The 20332-nt window shown below is 43.7% G+C and overlaps 1 protein-coding gene across 1 annotated transcript in view; it reads left to right on the top strand.

Moving 5' to 3' along the window:
* Positions 1-13164, top strand: part of galnt16 (UDP-N-acetyl-alpha-D-galactosamine:polypeptide N-acetylgalactosaminyltransferase 16) — a 157654-nt gene extending 144490 nt beyond the window's left edge. The window contains exons 14-15 of the mRNA XM_041214883.1: positions 154-270; positions 12978-13164. Of these exons, the coding sequence (XP_041070817.1) occupies positions 154-270; positions 12978-13130 (270 nt within the window). The 3' untranslated portion in view covers positions 13131-13164. The remainder of the gene's footprint in view (positions 1-153; positions 271-12977) is intronic.
* The last annotated feature ends 7168 nt before the right edge of the window (positions 13165-20332 follow it).

Genomic DNA, 20332 nt, shown 5'->3' with positions numbered 1-20332 from the left:
GGCTTGGTGTCACATTTCATTTGATAATGCTCTTGTAAAGTGGTTTAGGAAGTTTAATTACATTAAAGATACGATGTAAATACAAGTTGTTGTTGTTACAATTTAGGTTACACTGCACTTGTGACTGGGTTTTGGATGTTTGATTATTTGCAGGAATGGGTGTTTTCTGGACCATTAATCAAGCAGCAGGACAAGTGTGTGGCGATTACAAACTTCTCCATAGGTTCGCAGGTTGTACTGGAACTGTGCAATCGGGAGGATGGCAGACAGGTGAGAGTCGGTCTGGGCGTACCTGTAGGAATTGAGCTTCCAGTAGTGAGGAATTGGAAGATGGGATGTCCATACTATTGACAGGCAAGCTTCAATCTCAGACACCTACCCCCTCATCCTCCTCTACGGTCACCCTGGTATGTAGGACAACCTGAGAGGGCAGCTAATTAAATGCCTTTGAAGTGCAGTCACTGTTGCAACAAGGGGAAACACAGTAGCTCTGTTTGTGGGGTCTTGCTGTGTGCAATGAGATAATGACCAGAATAATCTGTGTTTTGGTTGGTTGGTTGAAGGATAAATATTGGCCAAGCCACAGGGGAGAACTCCCCTGTCCTTCTTCCAGTAGCACCATAGAGTCCAATAAGTGCACAGGAGAGGACAGGTTTAATAGCTGTTTAATATCATCTCCGACAGCGCAACATTCCCTCAGTACTGCACCAGAACATCATTGTGAATTTTGCATTCAAGTCACTGGAGTTAAGACTTGAATCTATTCCCTCTGACTCAAGAAGGGAGAGTACTGCTCAAAGCCACAGCTGGCACACTTTACACTCAGCACAGACCCTTTCGATATGTCAATGACCAGGCCAATAGTGAATGAAATTTAGTACAGCAGAAAGTACTGCACATTGGAAAGAGAAATAGCTAGTGAATCTACCAAATTAAATTGAGAGAAGTGGGAGAACTAATTTTTAAAGAAGAATCAAGAATCACCATTAAATAATTTTCATATCTTTGTTGTGATACTGAAAAGTAGAGCAGCCTGTTCTCTATAGTGTTGCCTTGGTAATTGCTCTCAAACATTCTGGATTCCTAATGAGAAACATATGTCGGGGCTTCTGACTACACAAGCTCTTCATCTGTGGTTTTTATTTATAATAAAACATTAGATTAACTAATAGCAGCAATGGTCAGACAGCAGGAGGCACACTTAAAAACTTCAGTTTATAATGGAAAATGGTTACTTAGCAGAGACATTAAAACACCAACATCAGCAGGGATTACTGGTTATTATACCCCAAGAAACACCCTGCAGTATTCCTTTAAGGCTGAGCTGACTCAGCCGCCAAAGCTCCTCCTGCAAAGATGAAATGATGCAAAGTAGATTCTAACCCAGTGTTTGCCCCCCACTCCCCATCAAACCCATTTGTTCTCAGGACATGGGCATTACTTACAAGCAATTGCCCCCTCTAAGCTGTGCAACAGCTGCAAAGTCCCCACGTAGACAGCACACAAGTTGGCCCTTTTACTTGTGTCAGGCCACACAAAAGAATTTAAAGGGGCCATACACTCAAACAAATTGCCCACCCATCTACGAGATGGCTTTTTGGAGCAGCTTGTGGTGGAGCCCACTAAGGAACAGGCAATTCTAGATTTAATGATGTGTAATGAGGCAGATTTGATAAGGGAGCTTAAGGTGAAGGAACCCTTAGGAGGAAGTGACCATAATATGATAGAATTTACTCTGCAATTTGAGAGGTAAAAGCTGGAATCAGATGTAACGATATTACAGTTGAATAAAGGCAACTACAGAGGCATGAGGGAGGAGCTGGCCAGAATTGACTGGGAGATGAGCCTAGCAGGAAAGACAGTGGAACAGCAATGGCAGGAGTTTCTGGGAGTAATTTGGGAGACACAGCAAAAATTCATCCCTAGGAAGAAGAAGCATACTAAAGGGAGGACGAGGCAACCATGGCTGACAAGGGAAGACAGGGACAGCATAAAAGCTAAAGAGAAAGCATACAATGTGGCGAAGAGCAGTGGGAAACCAGGAGATTGGGAAGCCTACAAAGACCAACAGAGGACAACTAAAAAAGAAATAAGGTGGGAGAAGATTAAATATGAGGGTAAACTAGTCTGTAATATAAAAGAAGATTGCAAGAGTGTTTTTAGATATATAAAGGGTAAGAGAGAGGCAAAATTGGACTTTGGGCCGCTGGAAAATGACGCTGGAGAAGTAGTAGTGGGGAACAAAGAAATGGGGGAGGAACTGAATAGGTACCTTGCATCAGTCTTCACAGTGGAAGACACGAGTGACATCCCCAAAGTTCAAGAGAGTCGGGGGGCAGAGGTGAGAATGGTGGTCATTACCAAGGAGAAGGTGCTAGGAAAACTGAAAGGTCTGAAGGTGGATTACACCCCAGAGTTCTGAAGGAGATAGCTGAAGAGATAGTGGAGGTGTTAGTGGTGATCTTTCAGGAATCACTGGAATCAGGGAGGGTCCCAGAGGACATCGCTAATGTAACCCCCCTGTTTAAGAAGGGAGTGAGGCAAAAGACGGGAAATTACAAGCCGATTAGCCTGACCTCGGTTGTTGCTAAGATTTTAGAGTCCATTATTAAGGATGAGATTTCAGAATACTTGGAAGTGCATGGTAAAATTTGCCAAAGTCAGCATGGTTTCATCAAGGGGAGGTCATGCCTGACAAATCTGTTAGAATTCTTTGAGGAGGTAATGAGTAGGTTAGACAAAGGAGAGCCAATGGATGTTATCTACTTGGACTTCCAGAAGGCCTTTGACAAGATGCTGCACAGGAGGCTGCTCAGTAAGATAAGAACCCATGGTGTTAGAGGCAAGGTACTAGCATGGATAGAAGATTGGCTGTCTGGCAGGAGGCAGAGTGGGGATAAGGGGGTCCTTCTCAGGATGGCGGCCAGTGACTAGTGGAGTCCCGCAAGGGTCAGTGTTGGGACCACAACTTATCACTTTATACATTAATGATCTAGATAAAGGAACTGAGGGCATTCTGGCTAAGTTTGCAGATGATACAAAGATCGGTGGAGGGACAGGTAGTATTGAGGAGGCGGAGAGGCTGCAGAAGGATTTGGACAGGTTAGGAGAATGGGCAAAGAAGCAGCCGATGGAATACAACGTGGGTAGGTGTGAGGTCACGCACTTTGGTAGGAAGAATAGAGGCATAGACTATTTTCTAAATGGGGAGAGAATTCAGAAATATGGAGTGCAGGGGGACTTAGGAATCCTAGTCCAGGATTCTCTTAAGGTTAACTTGCAAGTTGAGTCAGTAGTTAGGAAGGCAAATGCAATGTTAGTATTTATTTCGAGAGGACTAGAATATAAAAGCAGGGATGTGCTGCTGAGGCTTTATAAGGCTCTGGTCAGATCACATTTAGAATATTGTGAGCAATTTTGGACCCCGTATCTCAGGAAGTATGTGCTGGCCCTGGAGAGGGTCCAGAGGAGGTTCACGAGAACGAAAGGCTTAACATATGAGGAACATTTGAGGACTCTGGGTCTATACTCAATGGAGTTTAGAAGGATGAGGGGGAATCTGATTGAAACTTACAGAATACTGAAAGGCCTGGATAGAGTGGACGTGGGGAAGATGTTTCCATTAGTAGGAGAGACTAGGATCCGAGGGCACAGCCTCAGAGTAAAGGGAAGACTTTTTAGATGAGGAGAAACTTCTTTAGCCAGAGAGTGGTGAATCTATGGAATTCATTGCCACAGAAGGCTGTGGAGGCCAGGTCATTGAGTGTATTTAAGACCGAGATAGATAGGTTCTTGATTGTTAAGGGGATCAAAGGTTATGGGGAGAAGGCGGGAGAATGGGGTTGAGAAACTTATCAGCCATGCTTGAATGGTGGAGCAGACCCGATGGGCCGATTGGCCTAATTTCTGCTCTTATGTCTTATGTCTTATGGTCTTATGTTCCAAATAAAAAATTAGAGGGAGTGTTGCTGACAAGGCTGGCATTTGTTGCCATCCCTTGAACTATTTGATACAACTGAGGGACTTCTAGAGCACTTCAGGAGGCATTAAAAATCAACCATGTTGGTGTGAGAATGCAGTCTCATATAAACCCAGACAGATTTCCTTCGTTAAAGGGCATGAATTGGTTGAGTTTCTTTTTTAATGACAATCCGACAGCTTCATGGTCAACTATACTGACACTAGATTTTTTTTTATTCCCAGATTATTTAAACTAAATTCAAAATCTCAAACTGCCATGATGGAATTTGAACTTGTTCTGTGGGTTAATCATCTGGTAACATTTAATGACTATGCTACCATACTGTAATAAAGAGCACACTTAAACTGTGCTATGGGAGGGGAGTAAAAACACTGAATACTGCAGTCTGTATTCCTACAGACCAGTGATTTTCTTGTGGATCTTCAGAATAGGAACAGAAGGAGGCCATTCAGCTTCTCGAGTCTGTTCCACCATTCAGTGAGATAATGCTGATCTTTACCTTTAATCCATCCACCTGCCTTGGCTTCATATCCTATTATACTCTTTGTTAACAAAATACTATTGATCTCAGACTGGAATGCTTATATGAGTTAGTATCTACGGCTTTTTGTGGGAGAGAGTTCTACACTTCAAGCATGCTTTGCATGAAGAAATATTTCCTAACTTCCCACCTGCCTTTGATTTTAAGGTAATGGCCTTTTGTCCTAGACTCCTCCACTGACATTTCCTCCTTCTTCTTCAGGTACCATGCCCTAAGAGGGAGTTGGTGACCATGGACTTCTATTGGATTGGACCATGATTATACTTGGCAAAGTACTGCAGTGGTTTGCCAATATCTTCTGCAGTATGGCTGACAAGGGCACTCTCCCACTCTTATCACCTGCCATTAGGTTAATTGGAAGGGTTTACAGGCTGAGAATCAACCTGTTTGGCCATGTTATGAATGCATCTTTCATGGCCATCAAGTCCTGAAGTTGGACTTTAACCCAGAACTTCTGGCCCAGAAGCACGGGCACTACCACTGCACCACAAGACATTTTCACCAGCACCTACCCTCTCAATTCCTTTCAAAATTCTAAATATCTCAATCACTCCTTAACCTTCCAGATTTCAGGAAATACAAACGTAGTTTTTGTGGTGTCACCTGATAATCTAACCCTTGGATCCCTGCTAACATACTCATAAATCTAACTGCACTCCTTCCAAGGCCATATCTTTCCTTTCTAAGGCGTGCTGTCTTGAACTGTACACAGTATTCCAGATGCGATCTAAACAGAGCTTTGTACAGCTGTAGCAAAACTTCCCTTTCTATTCCAGTCCTTTGTTTGTTTCAAAACTTCACACACTTTTTTTCCCTCACGGGAATTGTGGGGAAGTATTGGAAGGATTAGCAGGCTGATTATCAACCTGTTAAACCACATCATGAATGCTCCTTCTGTGGCCTGGGTCTTGGACCTGGTGCTTCTGGTTCAGAGTCAGAGGCACATCTACTAAACCACAAGACTCCAGGCCTCAATTTATAAACATTAACATTCCAATCGCCATTTTGATTTTTTTTCCCGCTTCATGACTATGTTTTAGTGATTTGTGTTCATGGACCCCTAAATCTTTTTGAATCCCATTGTTCCTAGATTTTTAGCGTTTAAATAATACTCAGATCTAACCACTTTTGGTCCAAAAAAGATGACCTCACATTTACTTGTGCTGAATTCCGGGATTTCTGCTACAGCTTTGCTCCTTCACATAATCTGTCAATGTCTTTCTGTAATCTGTTTCTTCCCCCTCTACACTGCTCACTATACCACCAATCTTTGAGTTAGCTGCAACCTTGGATGTTCGACTTGTAGCCATTAATATAGGTGAATAATTGAGGCCCTGGCACAGATCAATGTGGGACATCACGAGTCACTTCCTTCCCATTCAAGCACATGCTCATTATCCCTCCTTTGTCATTTACTGCCTAACCAATCTCAGAACTAAGTCAATAATTTGCCTTCAACTCCATGAACAGGTTCGCTGTTTTTGTAGCTTGTGTGGATGGGAGTAGGGACTGCAGGGAGGATGAGCAAACTGACCATGGCGCCATGGTGTCAGGAGCCGTTAAGTGAGGGGAGTAAATAAGAATGTAGTAGTAGTATAGTTAGGGGGATAGATACCGTTTTCTACAGATGAGAGTGCGAGTCTCGAAGGCTGTGTTGCCTCCCAGTTAAGGACACCTTGTGCTGGAAAGGAATTTGGAGTGAGAGGGAAAGGATCCAGTTGTTGTGGCCCACATGAGAACCAACCACAGAGGCAGGATGAAGAAAGAGGTTCTACTGAAAGAGGATGAGCAGCTAGGTACTAAATTAAAAGGCAGAACCACACAGGTGAACCATGAGTAAATTGTCATTGGGCAAATAAGATTAGAGAGTTGAATGCGTGGTTTGAAGATTGTTGAGGGAGAAATAGGTTTTGATTCATGGGGCACTGGCACCAGTACTGGGGAAAGTGGGAGTCGTACCGTTGGGATGGTCTTCACCTGAATCACGCTAGAACAAGTATTCTGGCAAATCGTATAATTAGGGCTGTAGTGAGGGCTTTTAATTAAATAGTGGGTGGGAGCATTCTTCCCAAGGGAGATTTGGAGAGTTGAAGAGGAAGGACAATGTAATAGTACAGGTTAGCAATAAGGACCAGAGTGTGACAGGAAGGGACAGTGCGTACAAACATAAGAGCGTACCAGCAAATAAGATCAGAATGGGGAAAAATGGTAAAAAGATAGAATTAAAGGCTCTTTGTCTGGATTCACACAGTATTAATAAATTGCATGAATTGATAGCACAAATAGGAATAAATGAGCATGATACGAGCCATTATAGAGACATAGTTGCAAGTGACCATGGCTGGGACCTGAATATTCAAGGGTATTTTACATTTTGGAAGGACAGGAAGAAAGAAAAAGGAGGTGGGGTAGCTCTCTTAATAAAGGATGAGAAAAGTACAGTAGTGAGACCTTGTTTTGGAGGATCAAGATGTGGAATCAGATAAGAAATGGTAAATTTCAATTGGTGGGAGTAGTTCATAGGCCCCTGATGGTAGCTACAGTGTCCAATTTATATGAAGATTCAAATCTCCCATGATTATTGCAATACCTTTCTTACTGTAAGAAAGATACAGCAATAATCATGGGAGGTTTTAATCTTCACATAGATTGGACAAATCAAATTGGTAAAAGTAGCCTCGAGGATGAGTTCATAGAATGTATTCGGGACAGTTTCTTAGAATACTACAGGCTGGATTTACTGTCAATGAGCCAATAACAGGCCTAGCAGAGGTTGGGAATCTGGCATGCGTAGGATGCAGCCATCTGAACCCAATCATGTGGCAGCAAGCTCATGAATTTGTGTGATGCGAGCTTGCTGTTGGATCATGTGGCTCTGGTGTCGGGAGATCTGCGTCACCTGATCCTCTTTCAGGAGAAGGCACCATATGTAAAAGGGCAGAAAGCCCTATTTAAAAGCTGAAATCCCATTTGCAGTCTTTCTGACAGAGGGCTACAATTGAACTGGCCAGCACTGTCAGATGTATGAACATTGTAACAGAAAACTTGTGAGTCCAGGTATAAGAAATCTCCATCTTTGTAAAAATTCGGTCAGTATCATCAGTGGATTCAGCTTTGTTTGGGGATATTGCAATCCACCAGGTGCATCACCCCATTGTTCAATGAGAACTCAGAAACACAGAGAAGCTCTATTTCCAGATCATGAGCACAAAAGGCCACCCTGAATGACCAAGGTGGCCAGAAGGTAGGTCATCATGGAGGTGAGCAGCCGTGGGCTCCATCTGAGGGACTGGTTCCAGTGCCAACAAAAGGTGAATGAACTCCTCTGCAATGTAAGGGTGCTTTTGAGTTTCCTACTGTCAAGAAGTGGATGGAAGGTGAGTGGAAAAAATAGGGGCACTGAATGGGCTTGGGTGGGCATTGAAGTGTAAAGTGTTCCCCCTCATCAAATTCCATTGTTGCATAGGCTGCATATGTGTGTGTGTGTCACTGGAGTCTGCATCTTCTTCTGCACCTTACCCAGATTTCCTAAGAACATGAGGATTGGAAGGACAGCTGGGCAATCTGACACCTCAAGGGACCAGAGGATAGTCCGGCAGTAAGGGATTCCTCTGAGCATCACTGGAAACCTCATTTTTACTCCTCTTATGCTTGCAGGACAAAAAAGCCCACAACATCAGGGAGAGATCCAGGACTGAGGTGGGTGGAGTGTTGGAGATTTGTCCGCTGATAGAGGCAGAGCTGGAAGCACTGGAGCCGGCAGGAGAGCAGAGCGGTCGGACCATATCTGACTCTGGGTTTGTATTGGCTCTTGTGGAGAGTGAGGAGGAATTGTGCTTACCCATCATCTCTGGGTACCGTGGCAACCTGCTGCACCCAAGAATGATAGAGTGTCTTAACATCATCACTCCAGTAATTGTTTTCATGCTTCATTTGCAGGGTCGACTGCCGCATAGAGTTGTGACCAGCCGCATGTCTTCCACCTGACATCTCCCCAAAGGATGACAGTCCAGATGTCTCTGAGGGAGCAGCATTGCACCTGTCCCCTGCACTCAGCACTTGCACAGATACACATGTCTTGGTGCGGAGCTGATCACTTGCTGGCACAGTGCGTTGTCTGGTGATCACCATCACTCACGCAGATACAGTTGAGGGAGGCAATGAGAGACGAAGCCACTGAAAGTTTGAGGACTGTTGGAGGGCAGAGCCTGGTTGTGTCCCTGGCTGATGAAGGGCCTCTAATGAGGGCCACACTCAACCTGTCGGAGTTGCAGGAGCAAACAGGGGAGAATCTGGCAGAGCTACCTGAGGTTTTGAGCAGATATGTGCAAGTGATGGAGGAGTCCTTCCACAATATGACCTCTGCCATGTCTCAGGTAGGAGAGTGTGGCGACCACCTTGGAGATGCCAGTTCAGGAGACCACACAGTGCATGCCTGGTGTCAGCATGACCCTGCAGACCATCGCTGGCACCATGAGCTCACTGTAGCAGTGGATCAGTAAGAAGTTGTTGGCACCCCTGGACATCCCGCCAGATGAACCTCAGTTACCGGGAAGGAGGGCAGGGGAGGTGCAACATGACACACTTGATGGTTCTTCTCAAGGCACCCTGAGTGTGTCAAGAGCTCCCCAGCCCCTCTGCCAGTGACACAAAGTTTTTTTTTATATCTGTTTATATCTGGGCTTCACTGGCTGGCCAGCATTTGTTGTCCATCCCTAATTGCCCTTGAGAAGTTGGTGGTGAGCTGCCTTCTTCAACTGCTGCAGCCCATGTGGCACCCACCATGCTGTTAGGAAGGGAGTTCCAGGATTTTGACCCAACGACAGTGAAGGAGCGGTGATATATTTCCAACTCAGGATGCTGTATGGCTTGGAGGCGAACTTTAAAACTGGTAATGTGTAATGAGACAAGATTAATTAATGACCTCATAGTAAAGGATCCTCCAGGTAAGAGCGATCATAACGTGATAGAATTTCACATTCAGTTTGAGGGTGAGAAACTTGCGTTGGAAACTTGAGTCTTAAACTTAAATAAAAAGCAATGACAAGGGTATGAGGACACAGTTGGCCAAAGTGGAATTGGAAGAAATGTTAAATGTTAAGTTGGTAGAGAAGCAGTGGCAGACATTTAAGGAGATATTTCATTACTCTCAACAAAGATATAGTCCATTGAGGAAAAAAGACTCTACCAGAAGGATGCACCATGCGTAGCTAATTAAGGATGTTAAGGATGGTATCAAATGAACAGAAAAAACTGCAAAAATTAGTGGTAGGCCAGAAGATTGGGAAAATTTTAAAAATTATCAAAGGTTGCCCCCCCAAAAAAGAGGGAGATATTGGAGTATGAGAGAAAACTAGCAAGAAATCTAAAATAGTGAAAGCTTCCACAAGTTTATAAAAATGAAAAGAGCAGCCAACATGAGTGTTGATCCCTTAGAAGATAGGACTGGGTAATAGGTAATGGGAAATGAGGAAATGGAAGAGATTTGTCTTCACGGTAGAAAACATAAAATACATCCCAAGAATAGAAGAACAGCAGGGAACAAACGGGAGGCGGAACTTAAAACAATCACAGTCACTAGAGAATAAGTGCTAGGAAAATTAATGGGATTAAAGGCTGATAAGTTGTGTGAATCTGATGGCCATCAATCTAGGGTCTTAAAGGAAGTGGCTGCAGAGATAGTCCTAACACTTGTTGTAATCTTCCAAAATTCTCTAGATTCTGGAAAGGTCACAGTGGATTAGGAAATCACAAATTTAACACCACTATTCAAGAAAAAAGGGAGACTGAAACCAGGAAACCATTGGCCAGTTAGCCTAACAACTGTCATTGGGAAAATGCTAGAACCCATTATTAAGGAGGTAGCAACAGGATATTTATAAATTCATAACACAATTAAACTGAGTCAACATGGTTTTGTGAAAGGAAAATTGTGTTTGACAAATTTGTTAGAGTTCTTTATTGATGTTACAAGCAGGGTGGATAAAGGGGTATCAATAGATGTAGTGTATTTGGATTTCCAAAAGACATTTGATAAAATGCCACATAAAGGTTTACTGCACAAAAGCTCATTGCGTTGGGGGTAATATACTAGTATGGACAGAGGATTGGCTAACAGGAAACAGAGAGTTGGGCTAAGTGGATAATTTTCAGGCTGACAAACTGTGACCAGTGGAGTGTTATAAGGATCCGTGCTGGGACATCAACTTTTTACAATCTGTATTAATGAATTGTCTGAAGGGACTGACTATATTGTAGCCAACTTTGCTAATGATAGGAAGGCAGGTAGTGAGAAGGATACAAAGGGTCTGCAAAGGAATTTAGATAGGTTAAGTGAGCGGGCAGAAATTTGGCAGATGGGTATAATATGGGAAAATAAAAGGTTGTCCACTTTGGCACTAAGATTAGAAAAGCAAAGTATTGGCACAGAACTGCCAAGGAGCGGCAATCACCATTGGATTGCCACTCCACTCCTTTTTATTTACCGAGGCCACAAGCTGCACGTTTCTCACCCAATCTTCCAACCCAGGCCTGGTGAGAATTATGCAATGCAGCAGCTCTGGAGTCCTTTCAGTGAAGGGTAGAGGCATTGGAGCCATGACCCCTTTTTACGGCACTAGCTAGCATAAAGTGGTGCCAGACTTGACAGGAGAGAAGGCATGTAAGGTAAGTGGGTGAGGGGGTAAGTGGTTGGGGTAGGGGGAGGGGACAGGGTGCGGTCCCAGATGAATGGGGATGGATGGTCAAAGGGTTTGGCGTTTGTTGGTGGGTGGGGGGTGTAGGGGGCTGGGGTCCAATTGGTGGGGTGGAGGTGTAGATGGGGAGGGTAGTGAGGATGGGGGAGGGTAGTCGGGGGCTAGAGTTCAGTTGTTGGGGGTGGGGGTGGGGGGGGGGCGGCGGGGTGACAGTTGTATAGTTACCCAGGAGTTAGATGTGGTTTTAATTCTGCTAACCTTTCCTGGGTAACTATTCTGTCCTCCCAAAGTTGGCTCCCCTGGAGGCTGAATGTGCCTCCTCCCACTTCTAGCCCTCCTGTCCTCCTTAGTGGAAGTGCCTCCAGTGGAGAGTTCAGTTCCCATTCCCAGGCTATGGAAAGGCTTCCAGAAACCTGCAGGCCCAAAAAAGATTCCTCACTGCAGAGTGCTGACCTGAGGGTTAAGAGTCCAGACAAAGCAGCTGGTGTGCGTTTTGAAGTATTGCAGATCACACAGGCAAGTTTCAAAAACTGTGAAAAATCAATAATTGAGAGAGCACACTTTGACCCCACTGAGCCCTCTTATTGTGCCTGTGGATGAGGTTTATACAAATGTGTCCTACCTGCCTGCCCGTTGTGCCCGTGCGCTGACCCAAAGATTGCACAGGTGCCAAAAAATTGGCATCAATTGGTGAGTCAAGGGCCTTACGTGGTCTGTTAATTAATGGCGGGTGCATGTCAGACATCATCACGTGGCCACCGGATCTCAAGGGGAGGACCTTAAGGGCACCTGAAGTTAGAAGGGGGCTTCTGATGGAGGCGCCCACCCCCTTCACTCCTGAGGCCTAAACCCCATCATTTTTGGGCTTCCCCCCACCGGAAAATCCTCCCACCAGCCTAAATATTGAAGCTGGGTGGGAAACGGCGCTTAAGTGGTCAATTGGGGCAAGAGCAGCCTGAGGCATCGCCTGCGCCAGCATAAAATTGCTGAGAAGTCGGGGCAGGCAAAAACCCAGCAGAAGTCCAGTCATCCTATTTCATACTCTCCCCCGCCCAACAGCGTCCACCCTCCCCATTCCTAAAAACCTGCTGGTGGGGGAGAATGAAATTTAGGCCTATGAAACTAAAGCAAACTCAATTGTCAGAGATTAGATTCTGTCAACAGAAGCACATGACCGAGTCCTCGAAATGTCAGCTGTGGCTCAGCGGTAGCATAAACTCTATGACACTGTCATTTCGTGTCAGAAAGTTGTGGGTTCAAGCTGCACTCCAGAGACTTGAGCACAAAATTCAGACTGAGGGAGTACTGCATTTTCAGAGATGAAATCTTTCAGTTGAAATGTTAAAATGAGGTCCCGCCAGCCCTGTTAGATTGACATAAAAGCTGATGTGCACTATTTCAAAGAAGAGAAAGGGAGTTCTCTCCAATGCCCTGCCAATATTTATCACACATTAACTCATTCCTGGTTACGGGAGCTTGCCATGCACACGTTTGCTCCCACATTACAACAGTGATGGTGCAGTAAGGGTCCAGTAGTATAATGGGTAGGTTAGGGATTGAAAACCCAGAGGCCTGAGCTAATGATCAGGAGACATGAGTTCAGATCCTACCATGGCAGCTGAGGGAATTTAGATTCTGTTAATTAAATAAATCTGGAATAAAAAGCTAGTCTTAGTAAGGGTGACAATGAACATCCTGAGGTCACGAAAGACTCTGTTTAAATACAAGTGTATCACAATGTCTTCACTTTTTATTTCAGAAATGGAAGTTGAAGGGATCAGCCATTCAGCACCTCATAACTGGCGCTTGCCTGGACAGCCAAGCAGCCAAGACCGATGGCAATCGGGTGGGGACCACACCCTGTCGCCCTGAGCTCAACAGCCAACAGTGGGAGCGGCTACAGGTTACGTGACACCGGAAGCCATGCGTCTCCTACCCCCACTAAACGTGCATGGACTTGGAAGAAGAGAAGGGGGTTTTTAAATGTGTGTAAATACATTTCCACTTCGGACCTAAGATTTTAAAATGTCGGAAAGCTACAGCACTAGCTGGCTGAACAGCAACTGAGAAGAAATGACTGGACAGGGATCTCAACACAGCTCAGTGCAGATCCTGCTGGAGTTATCTAAAAGAAACATCATGCACAAACGGACTGCATGCCATCCTTTCTCTGTAGTTGCCATGTACTACAGCAGCATTTTGCTTCTCCCCTTCCAAAGTATAACTTTACTGTCATTGGTTAGCTCAATCACTCACTTACCTTTAGAGAGCGGTTAATTATTCCGAACACAGATAAATCTGATGTCACAACTAGGGTTGCCAAGTCTGTTTGCACCTTTCCCATGAGCTTATCACATGACCTACTGCCACCAACAGCCCAATCCCCAGGTCACCCAATACATTCGCCCTGATGGCGCCCTGCCTTCCCACACCAATTGGAAAGCAGAAAGATCCTTCATTACCTCATTGGCAGTTAAGAATTGTCCAGTCAAATGGCTATTCATGCCACCTCCCCGCCCCCATCTCTGATATCACTAACTAATAAATGAAACTTCAAAGAAAATGAAAAATGTACACTTTTTAATGCCCCAATGATTTTTAGAAGTATAGAAAATTTACAGCATAGGAGACCATTCAGCCCATCATATCTGTGCAGGATGAAAAAGAGCTATCCAGCCTAATCCTATTTTACATCTTGGATTGTAGCCCTGTAGGTTATGGCGTTTCAAGTCCCTATTGTCTTGTTTTTTGTTTTAATGATGCACACAGGCCGTCAACATTGTAGCTGAGCTAACTTTATTGATACACATTTTCCTGACATGAACACATATCTGCAGTAACTGAATTCTATGAAGACAGGCTCCATCATGTGTTATCTGACCTTCAACTCCCAGGTCAGATGACACTCATCTAGTACCGTATAATATCTAATACTGGAGTCCACTGCCACAATCAACTATTAACATGACATTTCGCTTTTTAAAAAAAAATCTTTTACACAACTCAAGTACACAGTCTTTCTCAGTCTGTTTTGATCAGCCTGGTTTGTTTTTTTACTCATCAATGTATCTCTGCTTTTTTTTCCCCACAATTCTTCTACTAGATGTTCTGAATGGTGACAGAGGTGATTTTAAAGGGCAAGGGGCCTTCTCCAGCTCTGTGTCATTATCACCCCATGGATAGTTTTCAGGACTTTCAGGCTTTGTCTGGTTATCTGTTGCTTCACTGGTGCATTCTGGGTTTTGATCTTCAGTTACACTTTCTGGTTCAGAGCAGGTTTGCATTTCATTTGTTTTCTGTAAGAATTTCTGGTTGTTTGTTTGAAGTCTGTACTATGTAAGACTTTGGTTCTCCTGTGATTCCTGTGACAACAGCAGGATTCCAGATCCCTTCATGCTGAATCCTCACTGTCTCTCCCATGTTCAGGTCAGGCAGAGGTCAGGCACCTTGATCAAAGTACTGTTTCTGCTCCTGCTGTCTCCGTTTGAGCAGGTCCTGCATGCTGCAGCTCACTGGCTGTGGAAATAACAGTTGGGGCACATTTGGAAGCTTAGTTCTTAGTTTTCTCCCTATCAGGAGCTGTGCTGGAGATGATACAATGCTCTCTACTGAAGTATTCCTGAAATCCAGCAGAGCCAGGTAGGGGTCTCTTCCTTCCCCCTTTGCCTTCTTCAACAGGTGTTTTAAGATCTGCTTTTAATTCCGATGTATTGTGGATATTTGGGACTTGATGTAGTGTGGCAAAACTCCCAGTCCTGTGCAAATTTGCGAAACTCAGTGCCTGAGAATTGTGGACCGTTACCTGAGATGAGCACTTCAGGTATGCCTTGGGGAGCAAAAATTGATTTTAAATGATTTATTACAGTGATACTCTTACCATCATTTCGCAACAGCACAGACTCAAAAAACTTTGAGTAATAATCTACAACTAGTAGGTACTCACTGTTGTCAAGTGTGAACATGTCCACTCCAATTTTCTGCCAGGGCCTCTCTGGAACACTGTGTGGTTGAAGTGATTCTTTTTGTTGCAACTTACTGTACATCTGGTGCATTGCACATGCATTCACCACTTCCCCAATTTGTGCTCCTATTCCAGGCCAATAAATTACATGTCGAGCTCTTCCATGTTTCAATGCTGAGGTGACGTTCATATATATGCTGCAGCATTTCTTCCCTCAGTGTTGCAGGAATTATGATCTTTTCTCCCTCAAAGTATTCCTTCTGCTACTTGGAATTCCTCACGAAAGTTCCAGTACTCTTGTACAGCAGAAGGGGCTCTGGTCCGATGTGTGGGCAGCCAGTTTCCACAATCGGCTGCAGCTTTCTCAGGGTGGCATCGTACCTTGCTCACTTCCCTGATCTCATCCAGTTTAGTTACAGCCACAGTAAGTGCTTTGTCAGCATGTGAACCTGTGCTTCTGTTTCTTTATCCTCTTCCTCCATGATGGGTAGGTATGCATGTGACAGAGTGTCTGCGATGTACATATCCTTGCCTGGTTTGTATTTAACTCTGACCTGGTACTTCTGCAGATGCATTAGTAATCTTTGGATTCTACATGTTGCACAGTTCTGGGGCTTTTTCAGTATAGCTTCCAAAGGCTTATGATCAGATCTTACCTCCATGTCTTTGCTGTAGACAAACTGGTGAAAGCGCTGTTGGCCAAACACAATTGCTAGCATTTATTTTTCTATTTGGGCGAACCGCAGCTGTGTTTCAGTCATTGCCTTTGAAGCACATGCCACTGGTGCCTCATTTTGCAAGAGGACAGTTCCCAGGCCAGTCTCTGAAGCATCCACTGAGATCCTGACCAACTGACTGACATTGTAATACTTTAACTCTGGTGCCTGGGTCAGTGTTCTCTTCAGACTGGTCAAAGCTTCCTGGTGACTTTGTTCCCAGTGCCATTCCACATCATTTTGTAGAAGTTCTTTGAGAGGTGCTGTCAGGTCTGACATGTTCGGAATGAATTTCCCAAGATAGGTCACCATTCCCAAAAACCTCTCCAAATCTTTCTTACATTCTGGGAGTGGCATGTTCATGACTGCTTCGATTTTATTCGGGTCCAGCTTCAGACCCTCAATTGTTAGCACGTGACCCAAGTGCTTGATTTCATGAAGACCTATTTTGTACTTTTCCTTCTTCAATTTGAGGTTCCTTTCTCTAGCTCTGGCCAGCACCTGCCTCAGTTGGTGGTCGTGCTCTTCTTGTGAAGTTCCCCAGACAAGCACGTGGTCGATATAGGTTTCCTCGCCCTCTAATCCCTCAAATAGCCACTTCACTGTTCTGTGGAACACCGCCAGAGCTGAATTACTACCAAAAGGTAAGCATAAAAACCTGTATTGCCCGTATGGTGTGTTGAAGGTACAGAGATAGGAGCTGCGTTCATCCAGCTCGACCTGCCAGAATCCCGAACTCGCATCCTAGACTGAATAATATTTAGCATCAGCTAAATCTCTTCTACTGTGGAGAGCTGGTAATGCTCTCTTTGTACTGCCTGGTTCAGGTCTCTGGGATCCAGACAAATTCACAGATTTCCATCTGATTTTTCTACAATTACAACCCACTTTGTCAATTTTTCAATTTTCTTGATGATGTGAAGTTTCTCCATTCTGTCCAACTCTGTTTTCAGTCGGTCTCTCAGCATTACTGGTATTTTCCTGGGCGGGTGTATTTTGGGTGTCACAGTTTCGTCAATCTTGATGGTGTGTTTCCTTTTAGGAGCCAATCCCTTGGAATACATCTTTACACCCGCTCAGGATGTCATCAGTGATGACAATCATTACTCCCTTGATTAGCTTCAGATTTTTACAAACTGATTCCAAGAATGGGTTTTGCATCAGTTTTCACCACTATGAATGGAAGTGCTTGAGACTGTTTTCTGTAGTTCAGTTTAAGTGTGCACTTGTCTTCTACATCAACATTTTTTACCTCTATAAGTAAACAGCTTCACTTATGTTTTAGTTAGCTGTTTTTCTTTGTTTATCTTACAATACGGTGTCTGTGTCATCATCTTCAATTTACACATCATAGCAAAGTGATTTAGTTTATCACAGTTCTTACACTGCTTTCCATAGGCTGGACAACTACGTGGTAAATGCTCTGTTCTGCATTAGCTGCATTTAAATTTCTTAATAGCAGTTTTGCTTTTTTTATGTTCAGACTATCTATTTGTTCTTTCCCGGGGCTGTTTCTGTTTAACTGCACCTAACTGCTTGACGGTGTGCGGCTTATCATCTTCTATCATCTGTTTAATCTGGCAGTTCAGTCTCTGCCACTCTGCAGATACTTATTGCTTTCTCCAGCCGTTCTCTCAGAGTGTCATTTGCGATCCCGCAAATTATCCTATCTCGGATGAGTGATTCTTTGAGCTCTCCAAATTCACACAATTTAGCTCGTTTTCTCAGCTCAGTTATGTACTGACTAATGTTGTCATTGACTTGTGTGCATGTAAAAAATCTGTATCTTTCATACGTGATGTTTTTCTTAGGGCTGCAGTAGGCTTCGAATTTTTCCGTTATTTCTTTCAAGTCATTTCGTTTCTCATCATTTTCAAATATGAATGAGTTATAGACTTCGAGGGCTTCTCCCCCTGCTACGTGAAGAAAAATAGAATACCTGAGGGTCTTTTTTATCACTGCCCGTTGCTGTGAGGTACAGCGCAAATTGCTGTTAGAACCTCCTCCAGTTTTCAATGAGATTTCCCTCCAAACTGAGCTCTGTTGGTGGTTTCAGAATCTCCACTGTTACATTTAGTTTACTTCTGACACCATGTCTTGTTTTTTGTTTCAATGATGCACACAGGCTGTCGACATTGTGGCTGAGCTAACTTTATTAATACACCTTTTCCTAACATGAACACATATCTGCAGTGACTGAATTCTATCAAGACAGGTTCCAACATGTGCTATCTGACCTTTAACTCCCAGGTCAGGTGACCCCCCTCTCTTGTACAGAGTACCGTATAGTATCTAATACTGGAGTCCACCACCACAGTTATGGCACCTGTCCAAGTATTTTTTTTAATGCAATGAGGGCATCTGTGTCCATCATTCTTTCAGGCAGTGAGTTCCAGACCCCGCCATCCTTTGGGTGAAAATAAAATTAACTTCTCACTAATCCTTCTGCCAATTACTTTAAATTTATGCTGCCTGATTATTAACCTCTCTGCAAAGGGAAATAGGTTCTTCCACTCCATCTAGACCCCTGATATATCTATAAACTCACATAAATACCCCCTCAGATTCCCCTGTTCCAAAGTGAACAATCCTAACCTATCTATTCTTTCTTCATCGCTAAAATTCTTAATTTCTGGCAACAGCCATGTAAATCTCCTCTGCACTCCTTCTTGTAATGTGGTGACCAGAACTGTACGCAGTACTCTAGCTGTGGCGTAACTAGTGTTTTATATAATTCTGGCCTTATATTCTTCCCTGCCCTTATATTCTAGACCTTGCTCAATAAAGGAAAGTATTCTATATGTCTTCTCAATCACCTTAACTATCTGTATTGCTATCGTGAGGGACACACTCCAAGTCTCTCTGTTCCTCAACAATTCTCGGTATCCTACCATTTATTGTATATTCCCTTGCCTTGTCTGTCCTCCCCAAATACATGATCTCCTAATTCTCCACACTGAATTCCATTTTCCACTTGGCTCATCCATTGATATCTTACTATAGTCTTCACTTTTACATAGAATATGCAGCACTGAACAGCCCAAGCACTCCCTTAGGCTCCACTTAAGCTCTCTTCCATCCTTCCTTATCGAATTATTAACATAATCCAATATTCCCTTCTCCCCCATAGGTTTCCCCAGCTTCCCTTTAAATGCATCTATAATGTTCCCACTGTGGTAGAGAGTTCCTCATTCTCACCGCTCTGGTAAAGAAGTTTCTTCTAAATTCCCTATTTGATTTTTTGGTGACTATCTTGTATTGATGGCTCTTTGTTTTACTTTCCCCACACATGGAAACACACTCTCTGTATCTAAAATCGTGAAAGGTTTTGATTATGTAAAGACCTCTATTAGGTCACCTCTCAGCCTCATCTTTTCAAGAGTAAGAGACAGCTTTTGCACCCTCTCCAGTGCTTCTATATTCTTTCTATAATATACAGTACATAGTACACCAAGTTTAATATAACAACCAATTTTCAATTTTATCCCTTCCTACCATTAACCACACGGCCAATTTTTGAATCATCTGCAAAATTCTTAGTTCTAAATCATGGATATAAACAACAACCAGTACTAAGTCCTGCAGTACCCCACTGGAAACAATCTTCCAGTCATAAAGACACCAGTCGACAATTACCCTTTGCCTCCTGCCACTGAGCTAATTTTGGGTTCACTTTCTCTTAAATCCCATGAGCTTCTCATTTCCCTCAACAAATCCATGCTGACTGTCCTTGATTAATCTTTGGCCTTTTAGACAATGATTTATACTGACTTCAGAATGTTTTCCAATAATTTGCCCACCACTGAGGTTAGGCTAACCGGCCTGTGATTACTGTGGTTATCCCTTCCTACATTTTTAAATAATGGTACAACATCCGGCACCACACCTATAGACAGAGATGATTGGAAAACGATTATCATAGCCTCCACTGTTTTTTCCCTTGCTTCTTTTAGCAGCATGGGATACATTTCATCCAGGCTTGGGAATTTATTTTCATCAAAAGATGCTAAACTTGAATATTTCCCCTCTCCTTACATTTATTCCATCTGATATTTCACACTCCTCCACCTTAACTACATCCCTCTCTTTTGCAAAGGGACAAGGTATTCATTAAGAACCATGTCTTCAGCCTCCACACGCATGTTACTTCTGCAGTCTCTAAGTGGCCCTACTTCCCTTAGCCTCTTGAGCTTTATGTATGTCTAAAACATCTTTGAGTTTTCTTTGGGCTGAATTTTCATTCCCAGAGTCAGGAAAATTCCAATTCAGCAAACCCAACTCGGGAGAAAGTGCCCCAACATTCAGACTTTAGTTCCGGTGGTGGAAAGGTGGATGTTAATGGGAACAGGGCCTGCTAGCCCCAGAAAGAACTTGGAGGTAGCCACAGGGCTGCTGGGTGTTGAGGCCTGCTGTGTGACAGGCCAACCTCAGTGCTCC

Source organism: Carcharodon carcharias, chromosome 20 (genome assembly GCF_017639515.1).
Source record: "Carcharodon carcharias isolate sCarCar2 chromosome 20, sCarCar2.pri, whole genome shotgun sequence".
NCBI classification, from domain to species: domain Eukaryota; kingdom Metazoa; phylum Chordata; class Chondrichthyes; order Lamniformes; family Lamnidae; genus Carcharodon; species Carcharodon carcharias.
The sequence above is the reverse complement of the archived record's forward strand: the minus strand, read 5'-3'. Positions and strand labels throughout refer to the sequence as shown.